The 18,111-nt window shown below is 38.5% G+C and overlaps 6 protein-coding genes across 8 annotated transcripts; 4 read left to right on the plus strand and 2 right to left on the minus strand.

Moving 5' to 3' along the window:
* Positions 1–966: 966 nt before the first annotated feature.
* LOC105272169 (uncharacterized) lies at positions 967–2,634 on the plus strand. Of its 2 annotated transcripts, none has more exons than XM_011314117.1 (3): positions 967–1,290; positions 1,412–1,717; positions 1,835–2,634. In XM_011314117.1, the coding sequence occupies exons 1-3, from the start codon at positions 1,218–1,220 to the stop codon at positions 2,485–2,487; spliced, it is 1,032 nt and encodes a 343-aa protein (XP_011312419.1). In that variant the 5' UTR covers positions 967–1,217; the 3' UTR covers positions 2,488–2,634. The 2 variants fall into 2 exon arrangements, with proteins under 2 accessions (XP_011312419.1, XP_011312420.1); XM_011314118.1 differs by having other exon boundaries at positions 1,442–1,717.
* Positions 2,635–2,860: 226 nt separating this feature from the next.
* Positions 2,861–6,280, minus strand: P5cr-2 (Pyrroline-5-carboxylate reductase-like 2). Its single transcript, XM_011314115.1, has 6 exons — positions 5,723–6,280; positions 5,088–5,225; positions 4,866–5,003; positions 4,692–4,762; positions 3,563–3,733; positions 2,861–3,508 (listed from the first exon to the last, which is right to left on the minus strand). The coding sequence occupies exons 2-6, from the start codon at positions 5,161–5,163 to the stop codon at positions 3,011–3,013; spliced, it is 954 nt and encodes a 317-aa protein (XP_011312417.1). The 5' UTR covers positions 5,164–5,225; positions 5,723–6,280; the 3' UTR covers positions 2,861–3,010.
* Positions 6,281–6,652: 372 nt separating this feature from the next.
* LOC105272170 (uncharacterized) lies at positions 6,653–10,778 on the plus strand. The gene has a single exon (XM_011314119.1). It carries the CDS (start codon positions 6,981–6,983, stop codon positions 10,500–10,502), a length of 3,522 nt encoding a protein of 1,173 aa, XP_011312421.1. The 5' UTR covers positions 6,653–6,980; the 3' UTR covers positions 10,503–10,778.
* Positions 10,779–11,032: 254 nt separating this feature from the next.
* On the plus strand, positions 11,033–13,994 carry Wdr37 (WD repeat domain 37). The gene is made up of 5 exons (XM_011314122.1): positions 11,033–11,505; positions 11,625–11,753; positions 12,198–12,948; positions 13,391–13,637; positions 13,845–13,994. The coding sequence occupies exons 1-5, from the start codon at positions 11,229–11,231 to the stop codon at positions 13,968–13,970; spliced, it is 1,530 nt and encodes a 509-aa protein (XP_011312424.1). The 5' UTR covers positions 11,033–11,228; the 3' UTR covers positions 13,971–13,994.
* Arv1 (ACAT-related protein required for viability 1) lies at positions 13,739–15,588 on the minus strand. 2 transcript variants are annotated; one of them, XM_011314121.1, is made up of 4 exons: positions 15,500–15,588; positions 15,329–15,414; positions 14,632–15,124; positions 13,739–14,154 (listed from the first exon to the last, which is right to left on the minus strand). In XM_011314121.1, the coding sequence occupies exons 2-4, from the start codon at positions 15,404–15,406 to the stop codon at positions 14,015–14,017; spliced, it is 711 nt and encodes a 236-aa protein (XP_011312423.1). In that variant the 5' UTR covers positions 15,407–15,414; positions 15,500–15,588; the 3' UTR covers positions 13,739–14,014. The 2 variants fall into 2 exon arrangements, with proteins under 2 accessions (XP_011312423.1, XP_011312422.1); XM_011314120.1 differs by having other exon boundaries at positions 15,317–15,414.
* Positions 15,589–15,658: 70 nt separating this feature from the next.
* Positions 15,659–18,024, plus strand: LOC105272173 (1,5-anhydro-D-fructose reductase). Its single transcript, XM_011314123.1, has 4 exons — positions 15,659–15,745; positions 15,951–16,118; positions 16,323–16,676; positions 16,841–18,024. The coding sequence occupies exons 1-4, from the start codon at positions 15,674–15,676 to the stop codon at positions 17,213–17,215; spliced, it is 969 nt and encodes a 322-aa protein (XP_011312425.1). The 5' UTR covers positions 15,659–15,673; the 3' UTR covers positions 17,216–18,024.
* The last annotated feature ends 87 nt before the right edge of the window (positions 18,025–18,111 follow it).

Raw genomic sequence — 18,111 nt, forward strand, 5'->3', positions numbered from 1 at the left:
CGAAGGCATTAATCGAAATTTAATTACCTCGATGTCGTCGGCCTTTCGCAGTGCGTCGATCCTCCATTAGTCCTCGCACCGCACCAAAAAAGCACTCACAACACCAAAAAAACACTCACAACACCAAAAAAAAAATCACACAACACCAAAAAAAATCACACAACACCAAAAAAGAAACACACCAACACTAGAAAATCTTTTATCAAACTCGAAAATGGATTCCGCGCACTGAAAACGAGTCTTTGGAATTTTTTTCGTAATTTTTGAAATTTTTGGCGAACACCAACCACGGGCTGACCGCCATATTGTTTTTTTCCAGTCACAACAATTGCTAAACAATTTCTAACACATCCGATGACACCAAAAGTCGACAAATGAAAATCGTCACACACTTCCAATAATCCAAATGCCCCCCAACATTCTTTGTCTTATCACAAGCTCACTGCACGATTCACTAAATACGTTATTTCCCTCGGTTTTCTACACGTTTGTCGTCAACACTCACCAAAAAGCGAGGGAACAATGGACTACGTCAGAAGATGACGGGGCGTCGGAAAGCCCACGCATGCGCACAAGAAGCTACGGGCATTGCCATGCGCAGACACTCCAAGCGAATGCGCCTGCGTCTGTTAAGAACGACGCGAGACCGCCAACAATGAATGAATTTCATACGTGTTTGCTAAACCGCGGATATTTTTTGGGTTCGAATTTGTCAGTGGAGAGTTTTAATTTCGTGGAAAATAAAATGGTGAGGATGGGTTTGTGGCGTGCTGTGGAAATTTCAAGTGTTTTTTTTCATTATTGCGTGAATGCGCCATTTGGAATTTACCATTATTTTCGCGCTAGGACCCATAGGAAGCGAGATAATCGCATTTTTATAAATTGAAAAAAAATTATGTAACGCCCTCTCTCTCTTCGGGTGAGGTACTACGATGCCGGGGTGTACCATAAGTGCTGCTGATCTTCCCTATAATCTCTGCTCTCAACGCCCCACAAATATCCTCTAAACAATAAACAATTCTTATTTTGCAAAAAACGTCAACGTCCCAACAAATTTCTTCTGCTGCTCCCGATAAATTCATAAAAGTGTCCACAATAAGTTGAAACAATTGTGCTTTCTTCCAATAAATGACTAGCTTCTCGAAATGTGAGAATAACCCCCCGATCAGAACATTTTTCAATAGTTTGTCGAGATAATCTGGAGTTATGCATAAAAAATGGAGAATAAGGAGTTGAAGATCAATGGGATTTATTCAACGAGTGAAGTAAAACTCCTACATCATCCAATCGGTATTTGTTTTCATGGTTATTTATTTATTAAAATCATGTTTGTTATGAAATCGAAACTTCCTCTCTGAAATTCCGGCAGTACTGATTTTCCAAGTGAATGCATGTTTTTAATTATTTTCAGAGGCCCTAAATAGGTTCCCTGATATTCCAGAAGCAGCTCAATGGTGGAGAGACACAAGTGACCTGGAGGCCCCCCGACCTATGGAGGAACCAATGACCTCGGGGAACGTGCGACGAAATTATGAAATTGAAAAGCTATCAGGGCTGCAGCAGAATATGGAAGTTACCAAGAAGAGAAGAAGAGCTGGAAGCTCTCGAGATGGTGATCAGCTGGACAGCCGAGGAAGAGTGAAGAATCCCCAGAACTGGAAAGTCAATGTGAAGAAAAATGCGAGACTTAGGGGTGAGGCGTACATAGGGGGAGGAGGTAAATCCCAAAAAAATAGAAAATACCTGAGAGACTTACGAGGAAAAAAAAAATCTTGAGTTTAACTCTTCAAACAGAGCTATAACTTTCGAATTAATGATTAATCATCTCCTCCAGGTAAAATAGTACCAGCAAAAGTGATGGGACCCCCATGTGACTGCAGATCACGTTGTGGAGAGAAAGTTGATGAAGAAAGTCGTTCAAAGCTCCACGAGGTCTTCTGGAAGACGTGTAATTGGGACCAAAGGAAGCAGTACGTTGCCCTCTCGGTGAAAGAATCCCCGAAGCATCGAACGAGAGCACGTGGCAAAGATCCAACCGAAACGAGAAGACAAGTGACATTTACATACTCACTCCTAGTCAATGATGAGTGCATAACAGTCTGCAAGCCCATGTTCCTCTCCACCTTCTCCATATCTGAAAAATTTGTTCGTCATGCTATGGACAAGAAAAGGCACTCCCCAGGTGGGATTATTGGGCCTGATCTCAGGGGCAGGCACACACCCAAGACCAAGAAGAGTGAGGACGTGAGGAATCGAGTGAGGGAGCACATCCAGTCATTTCCGACATTCAAGAGTGAAAATCCAAAGGAGAGGAAGCGATACCTCGAGGCACACCTCAATATCGCTTCCATGCACAAACTCTATGTCCAGAAGTGCGAGGGTGAAGGCATTCCCCAGGTTGATATCGTCAAGGAAAGCTACTACAGGGAGATGTTCAAGAATGAATTTAATTATGGCTTCAAACCACCTCCAGCCTGCAATGAGTAAAAGTGAAGGATTTTATCGATTTGTTGGATAATTATGACTCGTTGGTGATAAGTTATTATTTCATTATCATAACAAATCACCTCGGCTTACCACTTCAAAGCAAAATTAATTACTCAAAAATTCAATAGCTTCCACATTGGCCTAGTTTTATTTTATACTATCAACGTAATTGGATAATAATTCTGAATTATTATAAAATTGTACATAAATCCCGTGAAAAGTCGTCTGTAAGAAAAATTTCTTCTAATTTATAAAAAAAAAAAAACTGTTCCAAGTATCTTTTAATTATTTGAAAATATTCTTAATTCTTCCGATTATCAGGATTGATAAACATCAATTGAAAAAGCAAAACAAAAGAAAGGACAAGGATAAATATTCTTAATTACGTTTATAAGTGATTCGACGATTTCTAGTGAAAAAAATATATTGTAATAAAAACTGTTTAAATGTTTTTAATAAAGTTCTAAGTTTTGTAAAATCTAACTGACTCGACAGATCGGCCATGCTCATCATGATCCGATTACTAATATGATTTTTTGGTGCTGAATTCTCTGCACCTGAGTGTTGCAGCCTCGATAGCATCAATAACAGCAGATCTGATGCCATTTTTTTCCAGTTCATGAATAGCAGATATGGTAGAGCCAGCGGGTGATGCCACATCGTCTTTCAGCTGTCCAGGATGTGATCCAGTCTCTCTGACCATCATTCCAGCACCTAGGACTGTTTGTGATGCCAATTTGTAGGCCAAGGGCCTGGGCATTCCCATTTTAACTGCCCCATCTGCCATTGCTTCTATGAACATGTAGACGTACGCTGGTCCAGACCCTGCGAGGGCTGTCACTGGGTCGATCAGGTGCTCATCAACTTCCTGACAAGTACCAACAGCTGAGAATAATCTCTTCGTTATCTCTGCCTCTTCGTCTGTGACGTGTGTTCCACGTGAAAATACTGTCGCACCACAACCCACCAGAGCTGGGGTATTCGGCATTACTCTTATCACTGGAGTCCCTGATGGTAATCCCTGGAGACAATCACATCGTTACAACCTGGAGACTTTTTTCGGAATTTTTATTACCTTTTCGAGGGTTTCAATTGAGATACCCATCGCTATCGACAGGACTAATTTCTCTGGGTCTTTCAGCTCTGGGAGGATCTTAGGTACGACCTGGGGCTTCACCGACAGAATCAGCACATCTCCATGAGTTGCCACTGCGTCATTCGTGTGGACCGTCTTCGATTCGATTTCCTGGAATTTAATTCAAGATCAATAAATAAATTCAACAATCCAATTCTCAGTGTCAAACTCCAATTGAATATTTCGTTCAATAATAATCCAGGGAGAGAAATCTGTTAGTTAATTATTGATTGATTATTCTTGTATTTGAAAGGAATTATTTATTCGGTGGGATTAAACTGAGGATAAATTTGTGGCGTAAATAATTCAGTAATTGTTCAGTCGTTGCGAAAAGATTTATCGAGAGATTAAATAGAAATCGGTAAATGCCGGTTGTTGTCTTCGTAATCACAGATCATTGGCACGATATCAAGCAATCGATCTCCTCATGTATTTATCATTCTGTTTGTTGGTCAATCGTGGAGGACTGATTGATATCTCCAGGGTGTTATGGAAATTTTTTAATCTTTCAACAATTGACAATGCTTTTGATAAGTGAATGTACACATGACCCAGAAAAATTTAATGATGAAAAACAAAACATCGAATCTGCAGGAAATTCTTTGAAATCTTTTCTTAATGATGATGAACTAATTAATATGAATCATTTGAATTTAATTTGATAATAATTGATGACAGACAAAAATCAGATTCTTCAGGATTTTTTCCCAAATATTCTCATAAATGTTATAACATATTTAATTGTCAACTAATTCATTAATTCATTTATGTGAATTATTTGAATTACAATCGGTGATAATTATAACTTGATAGAATTTTTCTCCAATTTTTAAAATAAAAGTTATAAATCCACGAAATTACAACAATTAGAATTTTCAGAAATTTCCGAATGAGTCTCGTGCAAAAACTGATATCAGACGTCAGATTCACGAGCTCTCGGTATCTCCCCTTTTTTTCACGCATCGATAACAAACTAGAGTCAAAGTCCTAGATTTAAATCGAACAAAAAGCCATTTGACGGTTCTTCCGCGTGTGATTAACTTCCACCTGATAAAACCTGATTATTTACCCTGAAAGCTTCAATGCTGCCTTCATCACTGGGAAGACAACTGGCGAGGATCATCTCTCCTTTGCTGAGTCCTAGAAATTCCAAAGATAATTCCAATTGCTCATGAAACTTTTCCCAATTACGATTTTTTTTTTCTGTAACGTATTTTTATTTTTCTTTTAATTCTGCAATTACCGGCTTTGACGAACCCTTTGGCGAGGGCCTGGGCCATTTTTCCACCACCAAGAAATCCGATCTTCAACATATTAGTATCGATGTGTAGAGGAATTCTTCTAGCTTTTTCCTCGATATCCCCCAGCAGCTCGTCGCTGACTGCATCAGAATGATAGAAAAAATAAATAACAGTGTACAAGGGTTTATTGATGGACTGAGGAAAGTCAAATGAGTGATCTCTACCATTTCTCTCGTTTAGTCTTCTCCGGAGGCTCCGGGTTATCTTCATTAACCCCGTAGCACGCAGACCAACTGTCATCTTGAAAGATTTCAATTAATCGTTCGTTCTATCAATTTATGTGCTCACCTAACTGGTGGTTTCTGAAAGAACATAAATAATTCATAGGCTTTATTCACTAATTATAATTAATTTAATTCCATTTATTTTTATTTATTGACATTGAAAAATTGTGCAGCAAGTGCTAAACTGGGAGAGGTGCAGATTTTTTAGGTCCGTTTTTACTCATTATCTTGGAATTGAAGGGATATAGCGTATTTTTTGTATAAACATTTTTTGCGGAAAAAGATTAGAGCTACAAAAAAGGTATTCATGAAAATATCATTATCTTCCTTCGATTTCGAGAAATTGACGGAAAACTGGACGTGCGAAAAATGCACTCATCCTGGTTCACGAGTTTGTAACAGAATTAATAAAAAATAGATCAGTAGATTAATAAATAATCTTCTTTCAACATTTCACAGAAATAATGATAAAGGAATAATGTTTGATAGATTGCAAAGAATTATTACGTAATGTAATTGCAGTGGGTGAAAATCCGTGAAAGTAATTGAATGAATTGACGAAAAATATAATTTACCTGGATAAATCTTTCAGAATTTTCTCTAGCCGTTTGTTTCTTGAGTGCTGAGTAATCGTGAATCCTTTGTGTATCGCCCATAAGGAAGAGTTCCTCTTCCTGGATAGTATCACCAGCAGATTCAGTACTGATTGCTTGGTCTGCGTGCACCTCCTATATAGCTCCAGGTGAGCCCGAGATTCGTTATCTCGGAAATCTGGCCAGTGGAATTTTTTCGGAATGATTCAATTCCCATGATGATGATGTATCGGTGATTTTATATATACCTGAGAAGTCATTAAAGAAATTCTCTTGCTTCTATTGTTTCCCTGTAATTATTTCCCTGAAAAATATATTAATTATTAAAATTAGTAATTAATTGAGGCGAGAGACCCCCAAAATCAGGAATCAGTCCCCAGTTGAAGTGGTGGGAAAAGAAAAACCTATTTCTCATTTGTTGACTGGACTGAAATTTTTTATATAATTTAGGGAGTGAGTACATGTGAGATTAGTAATTAATTAATTAATTAAAGAATCAAATGAAAAAAGGCACTGCCCCCCTCAAAAATGATAAATCACACCGCCGGGCGGGCAGGGGGTGAGGGATTATGTTATTTCCCCTTTTTTGATATTTTTAAATATATTAATAATAACATATATGTTATTATTTATTTATCAATAGTTTTTTTACGGAAATATTTAATTTTTAAAATAATGTACAATTAGATAATAATATTTTTTAATATCTGTGACTACTTTATTTTATGGCAAAAGTGGAAATCGAATGTCAAAAAAAAAAAAAATTGAAATTTCAAAATAAAAAATTTGATTAACAAAAATTTCAATCCTTTAAAACCACCGGAAACGCAGATTTCTGAAATATCAGCTGATAACAGATCTTTGTTGGTGATTTCTTCCTTTTCTCTTATATAACTCCCTCTCTGGCCCATGAGGCCCACGACGTTTCAAATTCCCTCAAAAAATCATTAAATGATTCATTATCTTTAAACATTTCCATTCACCATTACAATTATATTTTCTATACTACAATAATATTTCTTCCGTAAAGTAATTACGAGTAATTATTATTAGTAAAAGCACTTGTTGGAAGGGGAAAAGTGTAAACAAACACCGGCGACACCGGCGACACTTGAATGAGCAATTGTTTTCGAAGAAATGACAATGAAGTATTGATGGATTCATGAATGCACGTAAAATTTATCGAATTCCACGATAAAAAAAAAAAAAAAAAAAAACCCTGACGATCTCTCGTTCTAAAATGAATGGAACAACACCAAAATCAGACCTGCCAAAAGGGAAGAAACGTCTGTTCTTGAACAACAACAGCATGATGGAATCTCCAGGACAATCGAGTGCTGCAGTGTCTCCTGGGGATGGCTTCAAGGTATTCGTGAAGCTAAAACCTCCGCCAAAAGGTTTGAAACTCGTTCCCTCTCAGTTAAAACTGTACCAGATATTCAAATCATCAGTAATCGTGAACCTAGAGGACGCCCAGCAGGATCCAAGCAAGAATGTTGATGTCGTGGGTAAAAGATTTCAGTTTCAAGAAGCCTTTGGGGGTGGTATCACCCAGAAGGAGGTCTTCGAACGGGCAGTTAAACCCCAGGTGATGAATCTCATGAATAATCAGGATGGAGCAGTGATGGCCTATGGTTCCACGAACTCAGGGAAATCCCACAGTCTTCAGGGTCCACCCGCAGACCCAGGGCTCATCTTCAGGGCTTTGGAGATGATTTTCACCCAGATCGAACCCTCGACCGTTCCTAATTACAGACCAACGGGCTACAACACCGTGGAAACCCTTGATTCAGAAAAAAAAAACTCAACAGCTGCGCTGAAAAAACGAATCCTGTCACCTCTACGCAGAGACCAAGTGAATCCATTCTCAAGATTCTTGGAGAGAATAGCAGATTATTATCCTGGAGGATTGAGGCTGGGGCCTCAGCACGAGGTTTGGATGTCGTGTTTGGAGATACGAGAGGAAAACTACTGGGATTTACTGCTCCCTGAGGATGAGAGGACCTCTGAGCCCCTGGAGTTTCATATTAATCCCAAGGGACAGACTTTCGTCAAGGGGTTGACACATCTGCACGTGATGTCAGTTGCCGAAGCTCGTGATGTCCTGGTAGTTGCAAAAATCAACTCGAAGAGATTGAATTCCATGAGATCCAATCCGACGATATCAACAATAAAGTCTCACTGCATCTTTAATGTTATATTGTTGAAGTACCAGGAGATGAATAATCCAAGGGGAGTGCAGATGAGTAGAATTTCGTTCTGCGATCTGGCAGCTCACCAGGAGTCTCCAGTCATCGAGCCAAGTCTACTAGCTCTCCTGAAGTCCCTCAGAGCTCTCTATCTACACCTGGGATTCTCAAATAAATCCCCAGAGTACTTCACTCCCTCCAAACTCACTGGACTCTTCAGGAATCCACTAACAGGCTCATCATCGCTCTCCTTGATTGTTCACGTGAATCCTGACCCTGGTGCCTACAAAGACACCCACGCAGTTCTGCATTCCACTGCAATTACAACAGAAATCCTGACAAAAGTCAGGATTGTCAATCCTCTAAGGGTCAGGACGTCCTTAATTCGATTGGGCATTGACGAGGACTTCTCCCACGATGACAACCTGACAGCAGAGAAAGTGGAGGAGCTCCTAACGTCTTTCAAGCTTGAGCAGGAATTTTATAGGCATTTGCATCTGAACACTACCATCCAGACCACCAAGATGATAATCGAGAAATATACTTTGATGATGAATAAAATAGATAAATGCATCAGGAAGAAGCTGGAAGCAACACCTTCTGGACAACCTGAAGATCCAGAGGTAGTCGAGACTCGAAAGACATGTGTCGATAATCTGAAGAGTATTTTTCAGTACCTGGAGGAGAATAAATCCTCAAAAGAGTTACGACTGGCTGATGATGAGGAGGAACTCAGGGAGATATCCTCTCGTCTACCCCCAGGATTCGGAGGGAGCATCCCCGAGGGGGTAAACCCTGAGATTTTCTGCCTCAGAATGATCCAGAAGAGGAAGGACCAGGACAGGAGGATGACGGATCTTTCTAAATCGTTGAATGAGGCTGGAGATCAGCTGGGAATTGTTCATCGTGGGCATTTAGAGATCGAGAGGAAGCTGGGAGAGGTGGAGAGAAAGTACGTTGGATTGAAGGTTCTGAATGATATGGATGGAATAATTAATAGACACGTAAAGGATTCACAGAGGCGAGAGGATAGACTCCAGGGGCTCAGGAAAATGGAGGACAAGATGGAGCTGCAGAAGGAGAGACTGAGGATTTATGGGAACCAGTGGGGAATTTCCTTTGATGATTGGGTGGAGATGGAGCAATTGGGTGAAGATCGTCGAGATTTTGATGATGAGAAAGCGGCGGAGTCTTCTGGGGATGGTCGTCTTCAGGGACTAGGTGCTTTAAATGAGGACTTGATGGGGGGGAGGGCTGAGCTCTCAGATGATGTGCATGAAGGAATTCTCCAGGAGTTGGCGGCTGAACTTGAAACTCCAGCTGGAACTGGAGATGAGACTGATGATATCGTTGATGAAGGAAAAGAAATTGAAAATATTACTTCTCAAGGTGCCGTTCGTGATATCACAGAGGGAGAAGAGGCAAATGGTTCCAATCAAATGCATCTGGAGGTGATGGAAGAGCTGGAGACTCGGCTCGAGTCTTTCAAGCAGGTGAATCAAGAGGATTTGATCACCACTTCTTCGATGGGCATTCATGAAGCAAAAGAAGAAGGTTCTGAGGTTTCTGATCGACAGGAGACAGGCTTGGACACCTTGGGAGCAGTTCAAGGAGTTGATGGGTTTAATGGAGCAGGAGTTCATCCTCCAGGTGCAATCGATGGCTTCACAGAGAGAGGTAATTATTTCAGTGACATGCAGCTGGAGATTATGGGAAAATTGGAGATTGGACTGGAGTGTTCTAATCACTTGGATACACTGAACCACGAGATCAACATGTCATCAGAAATTGGAACAGCAGAAATCGAAATTTCCACTGAAATTAATGAACAATCGATAAATCAAACCCCAAAAACTGTTATAGATCATGTCGTCAGATCATCTGAGTCTAATGCAGCAGGCATTCCTGCTGCTGAAGAATCATCGTCTTCTGGAGCTTCAACTTCAGCTCGAATTCCTCATCAAGGACCTGGAGATGTCCAGGAACAGCTGAAAGAGTTGAAGAGTCTGTGTGGAGGAGATAATTCTGTGAGAGACGTGACGAGAACAACTGAATCCGATCCAGAATCTCCAAAATTCGTTCCCCAGAGTGAACTCGATGTCCAGGACGTGGAGAAACCCCTGAAGAAATTCAAAGGTAAAAAGAAAGATCATTTATCCCTCGTTGGATCCAGCCAGCCACCTGTCAACAATCGTGAGTTCGAGGAATTATTCTCAAAGGATGAGGATGAGGGCGAGGATGGCAGCATTGCTCAGACGAGAAGGAGTAAAAGGATTCAAATGGCTAGTCTAAAAAAATCCAGGCTGAATTACGCGGACGAAGGAAACATCCCTTTGAGGAGGAGCGACCGAAAAAAAACTCCAACTCGACGATTCGTCAGCCCTGAGGTGTCTTTTGGCCAACGAGAGAAGAGAAATGCCGAATCTCCACCTATTTTATGTCATAAGTGCAAGATCTATATCCTCGATGGTCGTTGCTATCGCTCTGCACTTGGAGCAACGAAATTTGAACTGTGCAATGAGTGTTTTGGGAAATATGGGCATGAGTACACAATTAATTTCGTGGAGATATAATTATTCGGGGGTTTTTTTTTTCTGGGAGTTTGTGCTTTTTAAGTAATGACTTTTTTTTTTTTTTTGAGTTCTTTCGATTTTATGACACGTTGAAAGACCGGGAAATTATTTTGTAAAATGTTTCCAGTATATTCTCAAAGATAAGAGATTTTTATTGATAGGTTTTCGACATTTTAAAGTCGGAATCAATTTTTTTTTCTGTTTTCAATTTTTTTTCATGTTCTGAATATCCTATGAGAATTATTCGAATCGATAAATAACTTTTGATTTTGATTTTGTAACAGAGAATTGAAAAATAAAACTTTGTATTTTTTGAAAACTGCAGTTCTCGAATTCATTTGAATAACATTTATTTCAATTCTTAAATTATTGAATTATTGTTATTGTTGTTTTTTTTAAATAAATAAATTCGTCCTGAACCCAATCCAATATCCAGTGGTTCTCAAATAATCAAAATATCCTCTAGAAAACCCCTAGAAAAGGAACTAGCTCCGCTATTGACGTCACAAAAAAAGAGAAAAGATAAAGAAAAGAGGACGAAAGAGGAAAATATCAGCTGATTCCGTGATTGAGTCATTAATGGGCATATGTAGGTGTGTTAAAATAATAAAAAAGGTGTGAAACAATTGACATTTGTCCCAGTGATAGACCAACAACTTGTCAAGTGAAAATGTCGGGGATTGATCGAGAAAATTTTAACCAGATGTGAATGAATCACAATCAATCATGCCTGGAGAACCTCCGGCATCGTCTGCTGGAAAATCCAGTGGAAAAGTGAAACGCATATCAATACCTCGTGTCCAGAGCAGTACAGACACAGAATTTCAATCGCAAATGAGTCAAAGTGGATCAACACCACTTCAATCAGTTTCTCTGCATTATATCAATTTTAGAACAGACAATGAAGAGACATCAATACCACCAGTGATCCAGTCACGATTGCTCGAGCTATTTCAGCAGATACAGAAGGAATTTGAAATGATTTGTCTGGAGAACATTGGCTGTAAGAATTTCATCATCTTAGTTTGAAGGTTTTTTTAGTTAATTAAGATATCTAATGCTCTTCAATTGTTCAGACTTTTGAGACACCTTGTCTTCGCCATTTAAAGCCTCTGATTGCAGTACAGGAGAAGATTGACAGTCTCAACGAGAGATTGGAACGCGAGTGCTACGGGTCTGGTGAACGTAGTTTGCCACCTGGTGATTTCGCTGATTATCAAGGAGATACCAAGAGCTCCGTTAAACAGAAAGGTGACAATTGTTATGAATAAATTCTATTAATTTATAAAACATTTTTTTTTTTATTGAAATTAATCCATTTTCCATTTTTTCAAGGCATATTGACTAATTATTTGGAAATGGTTGAAAACACGGAAAATTTATTTTGTTTTCAGAGCTCTGATGTTAATATTTTCAGATTTTTCAGAATGGAGTTTTATAAAATGATCTTTCATCTTCAATATTTATGGTTTTTTAATATTACAAATATTTTATCATGAATTTTGGAGAAGAAAACTGAAAAAAATTGATTATCTCCCTTAGTTTTCACTATTTGAATTGAAAATTCATTAGCCATCTGCGACAGTTGTAAATAATCAACAAATAGTTTCGAGTGAATTATAATTTGAAACGAAAAAAATAAATAAATCCCCGAAGTATAATTTTTTCTTCATTAACAATTTGAAAATCCTCCAGCGCCGATAGTCTCATCAGCGCAGAAAGTAAAGACAACTCACAAACTGAAAGCCCAGACAAGTAAAATAGTATCTTCCTTCAAGAATCCAACGATGTCGTGCACAATGCAGCGTCAGTACCTAGGTCACAAGGACGGTATCTGGGAGGTGACAGTTGGTCGTTCAGGTCAGCCAATAATAGCAACAGCATCAGCTGATCATACAGCCCGAGTGATGGCAATGGAGACTGGCAAGTGTCTCCTCCAGTACATAGGTCACACTGGCTCAGTGAATTCCGTGAGATTTCATCCAACGATTGATCTGGCTCTGACCTCCTCCGGTGACTGTTCAGCTCACATATGGCAGGCGGCTGTCAATTGGGATGCACCACTTCGCCAATCGTCTTCCGAGGATCTCTCCACGCTGGACAGAACTCCAACAAATGCATCAGCTGTTGATGACCAGGAGGAGCCCCCAACCCTCAGGACACCCCTCAGGGAACTTCTAGGACACACTGGTGTTGTTATGGCTGCTGACTGGCTGACAGGAGCTGATCAACTCGTCACAGCATCCTGGGACAGAACTGCTAATCTCTATGATGCTGAAACTGGTGATGTCATTCACACACTTTGTGGACACGATCAAGAATTGACTCATGTATCCACACATCATGCTCAGAGACTTTGTGTCACCTCCAGTAGAGACAGCACTTTCAGACTCTGGGACTTCAGGGAACCGATTCACTCCGTCTCCGTTTTTCAGGGACACACTGAGTGAGTTTTTTCATCTTTTATACTCTTTGTTTCAATTACGTGGAACTGCTCGAAGCATTTGGGGAATTATCCATTGTTATTGCTTTAGAATAAAAAAAATTAGCATTGATCATTCGGGGATTTAAATCGTTCCAGTTATTTAATATTGAGAGTATTTGACAGAAAAATTATTTGAAGTGACGTCGATTCATAAGTTTTTGAGGAATGTTTTTTTCTCTCAAATCTTTTTTTTTTTTTTTTTGAAGGAAGATGAACAATTTTTCCCAGTCAATAATCAAATAAATAACGGGGAATTGGATTTGATGAAGACAAATGGAATATTGGACTCTAAAAAATCTGGCAGACTTATAATTTCAGCTGCAGCGATACCCCCAATTTTTTATCTCGAATTTCTATCCTTTTGCGGTGAAGTGAGGATTATTTCCTTGTTCTCTGATTTCAGAGCCGTGACTTCCGCAATTTTTACGAGAGAGGACAAAATAGTCTCGGGGTCCGATGACCGAAGCGTCAAGGTCTGGGAGTTGCGTAATATTCGCAGCCCATTGGCTACAATTCGTGGAGATAGTGCTGCTAATAGACTGGCAGTATCAAGTGCTGGAATTGTGGCAATACCCCATGACAATAGGCAAATTCGACTGTTCGATTTGAGTGGTCAGAGGCAGGCGAGGCTTCCAAGGACCAGTAGACAAGTAAATAAATATTTTTTATCTATTCAGGACAGATAAAAACTGAAAGAAAAAGTTCTCCAACTCTTGAACTGTCCCTCCAAGCTCTTCAAAGAAAAATCCAATTTTTATCAACTGATTTATTCAGCACAAGTGGAAGTTCTTGGAGATATCTGCTGTTCTTTTAATCTGGCATTGGTATTTACAGTTTATATTAATTTCGTTTATCAGGGTCATCGCAGGATGGTGTGCTCGGTGGCCTGGGCAGAAGATTCAAACGCATCCTGCAATTTATTCTCCTGTGGATTCGACAGACTAGTTCTTGGCTGGAGCGTGCTTCCTGTGAAAGATGCTTGAACCTCCATCCTCTACCCCATAACTTCATATCACAATTCGTTGAATTAGCTTCGAATATTATTCTGTACTAGTGTAACGTTCTGGCTAGCTGATGGCAGCCACACCCAAGTTGATACGTAATTATGCGCCAGTAATCCAGCAGCTAAACCAATCAGTGATCCACCTCTTCCGCTCTCGCAGACAACTAGAGTAAATTTTCAAAAATTCAAAATTGTTAAATTAGGGTAATTCAAAATATGTGTAATATAAGAATCAAAAAATCATATGATCGAATAGATATGTTCACTCTATTTATCATTATTTTGGATTGTACGTTGAGAGGAATGATCAAAAATACCAGAGAATTATCGAGGACAAATAATATAATAATTAAGAGGAAATTTGTCTAGTCGCGTTTGTAGAAAATTTTGCACTGGAATAAAAAGACTTTGGAGTTTTTTTGAAAAAATCAATGACAATACTGGTTAATTATTATGCAATATTGCTCCTCCAATTCAATTATCAAATATTATTTATTATCATTATCCATTAATTATCCTTTTCGTTAAATTAACAGATTGATTGAATTTTCATTCATTAATCAATTTTCCCAGAATCTTTTGTTGAATGATTTTCAACAGAATAAAATTTCACGAGTAAATGCAATTAATGAGATACTAACCTGAATAAGCTGTAAGGAGGCAGAGCATAGTGTACCCATGGATGAGAGCATAATGAAGATCATGAGAGACATGCTGCCATACAAGCCCAAGAAGCCCCAGGAGTTTAGCACATCCACCAACGATGAGAGCCCGAACTAGATCAGTAGCTCGATATTTTTTGGGTCTCTGTGAGAGTAACCACCTGAGCTCAGTCCCCAGAATGACAGCTGCAGCGAAAAAACCCAGAGAAAATCCAGTATGAGCTACCAGGATGGAGAAGCCACTCTCCCCCTCGAATCTGTCTGCCTTCAGGGGCTCGTTGGAGCTGTCGTGCGTCGCCCACACCCTGTAGGATTCACCCAACAGGAGGACAATCATCAGCTTCCAGTAGGACTCGAATTCGCTGTTGTACAGGAGATGCCTATACGCTGGCTTCTCCAGCAGCACCAGATCCACGAGAACTATCACCGGGTCGTACTCTATGTATTTGTCTGCCAGGCTTCCACAATTTGTCTAGAAAATCATTTCAAATAAAATAATTACGCCAGTCCATTAATCTCGAATTTTCAATCTTCAATATTTTAATTATATATTATTTATTTTAATTAATGAGAGATATTTTGGGAGAATCAGAAAAATTGAAAGAACAGTTCTGGATTTTTAAAATAAATATAAGCCCTTGTTAAATATTATTATTACACTTACGCATTTCAATACCTTGAGGACACTTGGACTGTACCTCCTGTACAACTCCTTGACCTCAACTCCGCAGTTAATACACGTATACATCCTCATGTATTTTTCTGAAAATAGAATTAGAAATAGGTGAAGAGGTGGATGTGACCTTCGAAGATAAGTGAATGCTTCAAGGTACGCAGTAATAATTACGTCCAACGGGTATTACAGCCAGGAAACAGAAAATTTATAAAAAATATTCTTGTCCCCCTCCTCTGAGGTATTATTCCGGTGAAAGCCTGCGGTATTATAATCTGTCGAGCACTGGAATCTCGTCAGTCCTCCGCTGTCTTCCTCCGTTTACTTCTTGTTCCAAATCAAGTGATAATGGCGTCGATAATTAATATCGATATGATTACAGGCCAGAAAATGCCAGCTCTGGGCTTTGGCACTTGGCAGGTACGCGAAATTAATGACCTGAAACAATTAAATGAATTAATTACTCTTAATTCCCTAATTAACCATCATTACAATGATGAATTGATTGTAAATTATTATCAATTAATTGTTGATTCCTCTGGGTGGACAATTATTATAGAAATTCTTTTAATTGAGGAGATTTTTTCGACATGTTGGATATTTTTAAGTGGAAATAATGTTGAAGGCTTCTGAGGAAGAGATAATAAATGCTATGGAGGCAGCTCTAGAGGCGGGATATCGACACATCGATTGTGCCCCGGTGTATCAAAATGAAGAAGCGATTGGAAGAGTCCTGAAGAAGTGGCTGGACTCGGGGAAGATCAAGCGAGATGATCTGTTCATCGTAACAAAAGTAAAATAACATAATTTATTTATTTTTATTATTTATACAATCGTATCTCGACAAGTGATCGATTGACGATTACGGTAACTACTGATAATTTATTATCATTCTACTCATATGATTAAAATTGAATGGTCCATAAGTTGTTGTTGAATCAGTGAAGATCAGATAATTTTTTCAGCTGTTATAATTTGATAAATTATTATTTTGTAGCTGCCACCAACGGGCAATCGTCCTGGGGGTCCCGAGAGATATTTGAAGAAATCGTTGAAGGATCTCCAGCTGGAGTACGTGGACATCTATCTGGTCCATTGTCCTTTTGGCTTTCAGGAAGCTGGGGATGATCTCCATCCGACTGATGACCAGGGAAATTGTCTCATCGACAAAAGTACAGATCACGTCAAGGTGTGGGAGGACATGGAGAAAGAGGTGGCCGCTGGGCGAGCTAGAGCTCTTGGTTTATCCAATTTTAATATTAAACAGATTAAACGAGTGATGGATGATGCGAAAGTACCTGTGGCTAATCTACAGATTGAATTACACGCGTACCTTCAACAGGATGAACTGGTGAGATTATTCAATCCTTTATTTATTTATTCCATTGATTTATCATTATTAAATAAAGCTTTATATTTTTTTTTATTCAAATTTTTTGTTGACTTCACTTTTTCAAAATTTCTCAATAACTCATTTTAATTGAATTCTCAATTCAATTAATTTATTTTTATTAGGTAAATTTCTGCAAGTCAAAGGGAATAGCAGTGACAGCATATTCTCCTCTGGGATCTAGGGGATTGGTACAGCTGTTGGGAAAAACTGAGACAATCTCCAACATCTTGGAGAACAGTACAATCTTGAGAATTTCCGAGAAGCACCAGAAAACTCCAGCCCAGATTGCCCTCAGGTTTATAATTCAGAGAGGAATTGCTGCCATTCCAAAAAGCACAAATAAGGACAGAATGAAGAAAAATATTTCTATATTCAGTTTTGAACTCGATAAAAGTGACATGGAGGAACTCAGAGCCCTGGACCAGAGCCCCAGTGGCAGAGTCTGCGATTTTTCATTCATGAAAGGAATTCGTAATCATCCGGAATTTCCATTTTAATTCCCTTCACTCAAATTTGAGAAAACCATCTGTTTATGAGTCACGAATGAGTCATAAGTTAATAGAAATGTTTTCGAGAGGTTTCTACGAATCTAACATAAATAGACACATTATGGTAATTACATTTTTCGTAGATCTCATTAGGTTCTACGAAAAAGGTTTTAATGAAGATTTTTATAGCTCTTGAAGGTTCGGGGATATTCATCGAAAACGTGATAACAGAATAGATCGATTTATTGTTTATTATTATTATTATTATTGAGTGGTTTTATTGTTATTAAAAAATTGAATACCTGTGGGTAACTGAGGAGAGACTGGGGAAATTGTTTTGCGGGGAGTTTGAGATTTTATTTGACTTGAAAATGTTGATTCAGGTCAATGAGTGAAAGCGCAATATTCGAGATGATCATTTTCTCTTCAATTTATTCGTTATTTATTTTTTTTTGTTGTATTTACCGTTATCAGCTGATCCGCGAACCGTTACTTATCAGAAAAAATGTCTTCTTCAATTTTTCGTGTTTAAACAATAATCCTTTTTATTCACTAGTGTGTGGGGATCGATTTCAATTATTACTCCAGCATTTTTCATGTGGAACAACGAAAAATTATCTATTCTCTACGAAATGTTATTGTTATTGTCGTTATTGTTAACTTAAGGTTATGTTGATACTAATTTTCATAAATATGGGGCTAATCTCCATGGACGACAATTTTATCAACAATAATCGTAATTATCGTAACATTACTCGTAATTAATAATATATTTCATGAAATTTTGATAAAATAATAACAATAATGATGTACAACAATTCCACAATATTTTATTGACAACTAATTCATTTATCATTGCTATCCTTATCAATAAAATATTCTATTGCAATCATAATAAACAATGA

The sequence above is a fragment of the Fopius arisanus genome, unplaced genomic scaffold (assembly GCF_000806365.1).
Source record: "Fopius arisanus strain USDA-PBARC FA_bdor unplaced genomic scaffold, ASM80636v1 scaffold00148, whole genome shotgun sequence".
Taxonomy (NCBI): Eukaryota; Metazoa; Arthropoda; class Insecta; order Hymenoptera; family Braconidae; genus Fopius; species Fopius arisanus.

Bases quoted from the DNA above. Each gene is read 5' to 3' on its own strand.
- LOC105272169 (XM_011314117.1), top strand. From the start codon at position 1,218: ATGGAGAATAAGGAGTTGAAGATCAATGGGATTTATTCAACGAGTGAA. The intron at 1,291-1,411 runs GTATTTGTTTTC...AATTATTTTCAG, and splicing joins ACTCCTACATCATCCAATCG to AGGCCCTAAATAGGTTCCCT. The intron at 1,718-1,834 runs GTAAATCCCAAA...CATCTCCTCCAG, and splicing joins GGCGTACATAGGGGGAGGAG to GTAAAATAGTACCAGCAAAA.
- P5cr-2 (XM_011314115.1), bottom strand. From the start codon at position 5,163: ATGACAGTTGGTCTGCGTGCTACGGGGTTAATGAAGATAACCCGGAGC. The intron at 5,004-5,087 runs GTAGAGATCACT...ATTCTGATGCAG, and splicing joins AAGACTAAACGAGAGAAATG to TCAGCGACGAGCTGCTGGGG. The intron at 4,763-4,865 runs GTAATTGCAGAA...TGGAATTTCTAG, and splicing joins CAAAGGGTTCGTCAAAGCCG to GACTCAGCAAAGGAGAGATG.
- LOC105272170 (XM_011314119.1), top strand. From the start codon at position 6,981: ATGAATGGAACAACACCAAAATCAGACCTGCCAAAAGGGAAGAAACGT.
- Wdr37 (XM_011314122.1), top strand. From the start codon at position 11,229: ATGCCTGGAGAACCTCCGGCATCGTCTGCTGGAAAATCCAGTGGAAAA. The intron at 12,949-13,390 runs GTGAGTTTTTTC...CTCTGATTTCAG, and splicing joins GTTTTTCAGGGACACACTGA to AGCCGTGACTTCCGCAATTT. The intron at 13,638-13,844 runs GTAAATAAATAT...TTCGTTTATCAG, and splicing joins TTCCAAGGACCAGTAGACAA to GGTCATCGCAGGATGGTGTG.
- Arv1 (XM_011314120.1), bottom strand. From the start codon at position 15,406: ATGAGGATGTATACGTGTATTAACTGCGGAGTTGAGGTCAAGGAGTTG. The intron at 15,125-15,316 runs GTAAGTGTAATA...ATGATTTTCTAG, and splicing joins TCCTCAAGGTATTGAAATGC to ACAAATTGTGGAAGCCTGGC. The intron at 14,155-14,631 runs GTTAGTATCTCA...AATTTACTCTAG, and splicing joins CCTCCTTACAGCTTATTCAG to TTGTCTGCGAGAGCGGAAGA.
- LOC105272173 (XM_011314123.1), top strand. From the start codon at position 15,674: ATGGCGTCGATAATTAATATCGATATGATTACAGGCCAGAAAATGCCA. The intron at 16,119-16,322 runs GTAAAATAACAT...ATTATTTTGTAG, and splicing joins ATCTGTTCATCGTAACAAAA to CTGCCACCAACGGGCAATCG. The intron at 16,677-16,840 runs GTGAGATTATTC...TATTTTTATTAG, and splicing joins ACCTTCAACAGGATGAACTG to GTAAATTTCTGCAAGTCAAA.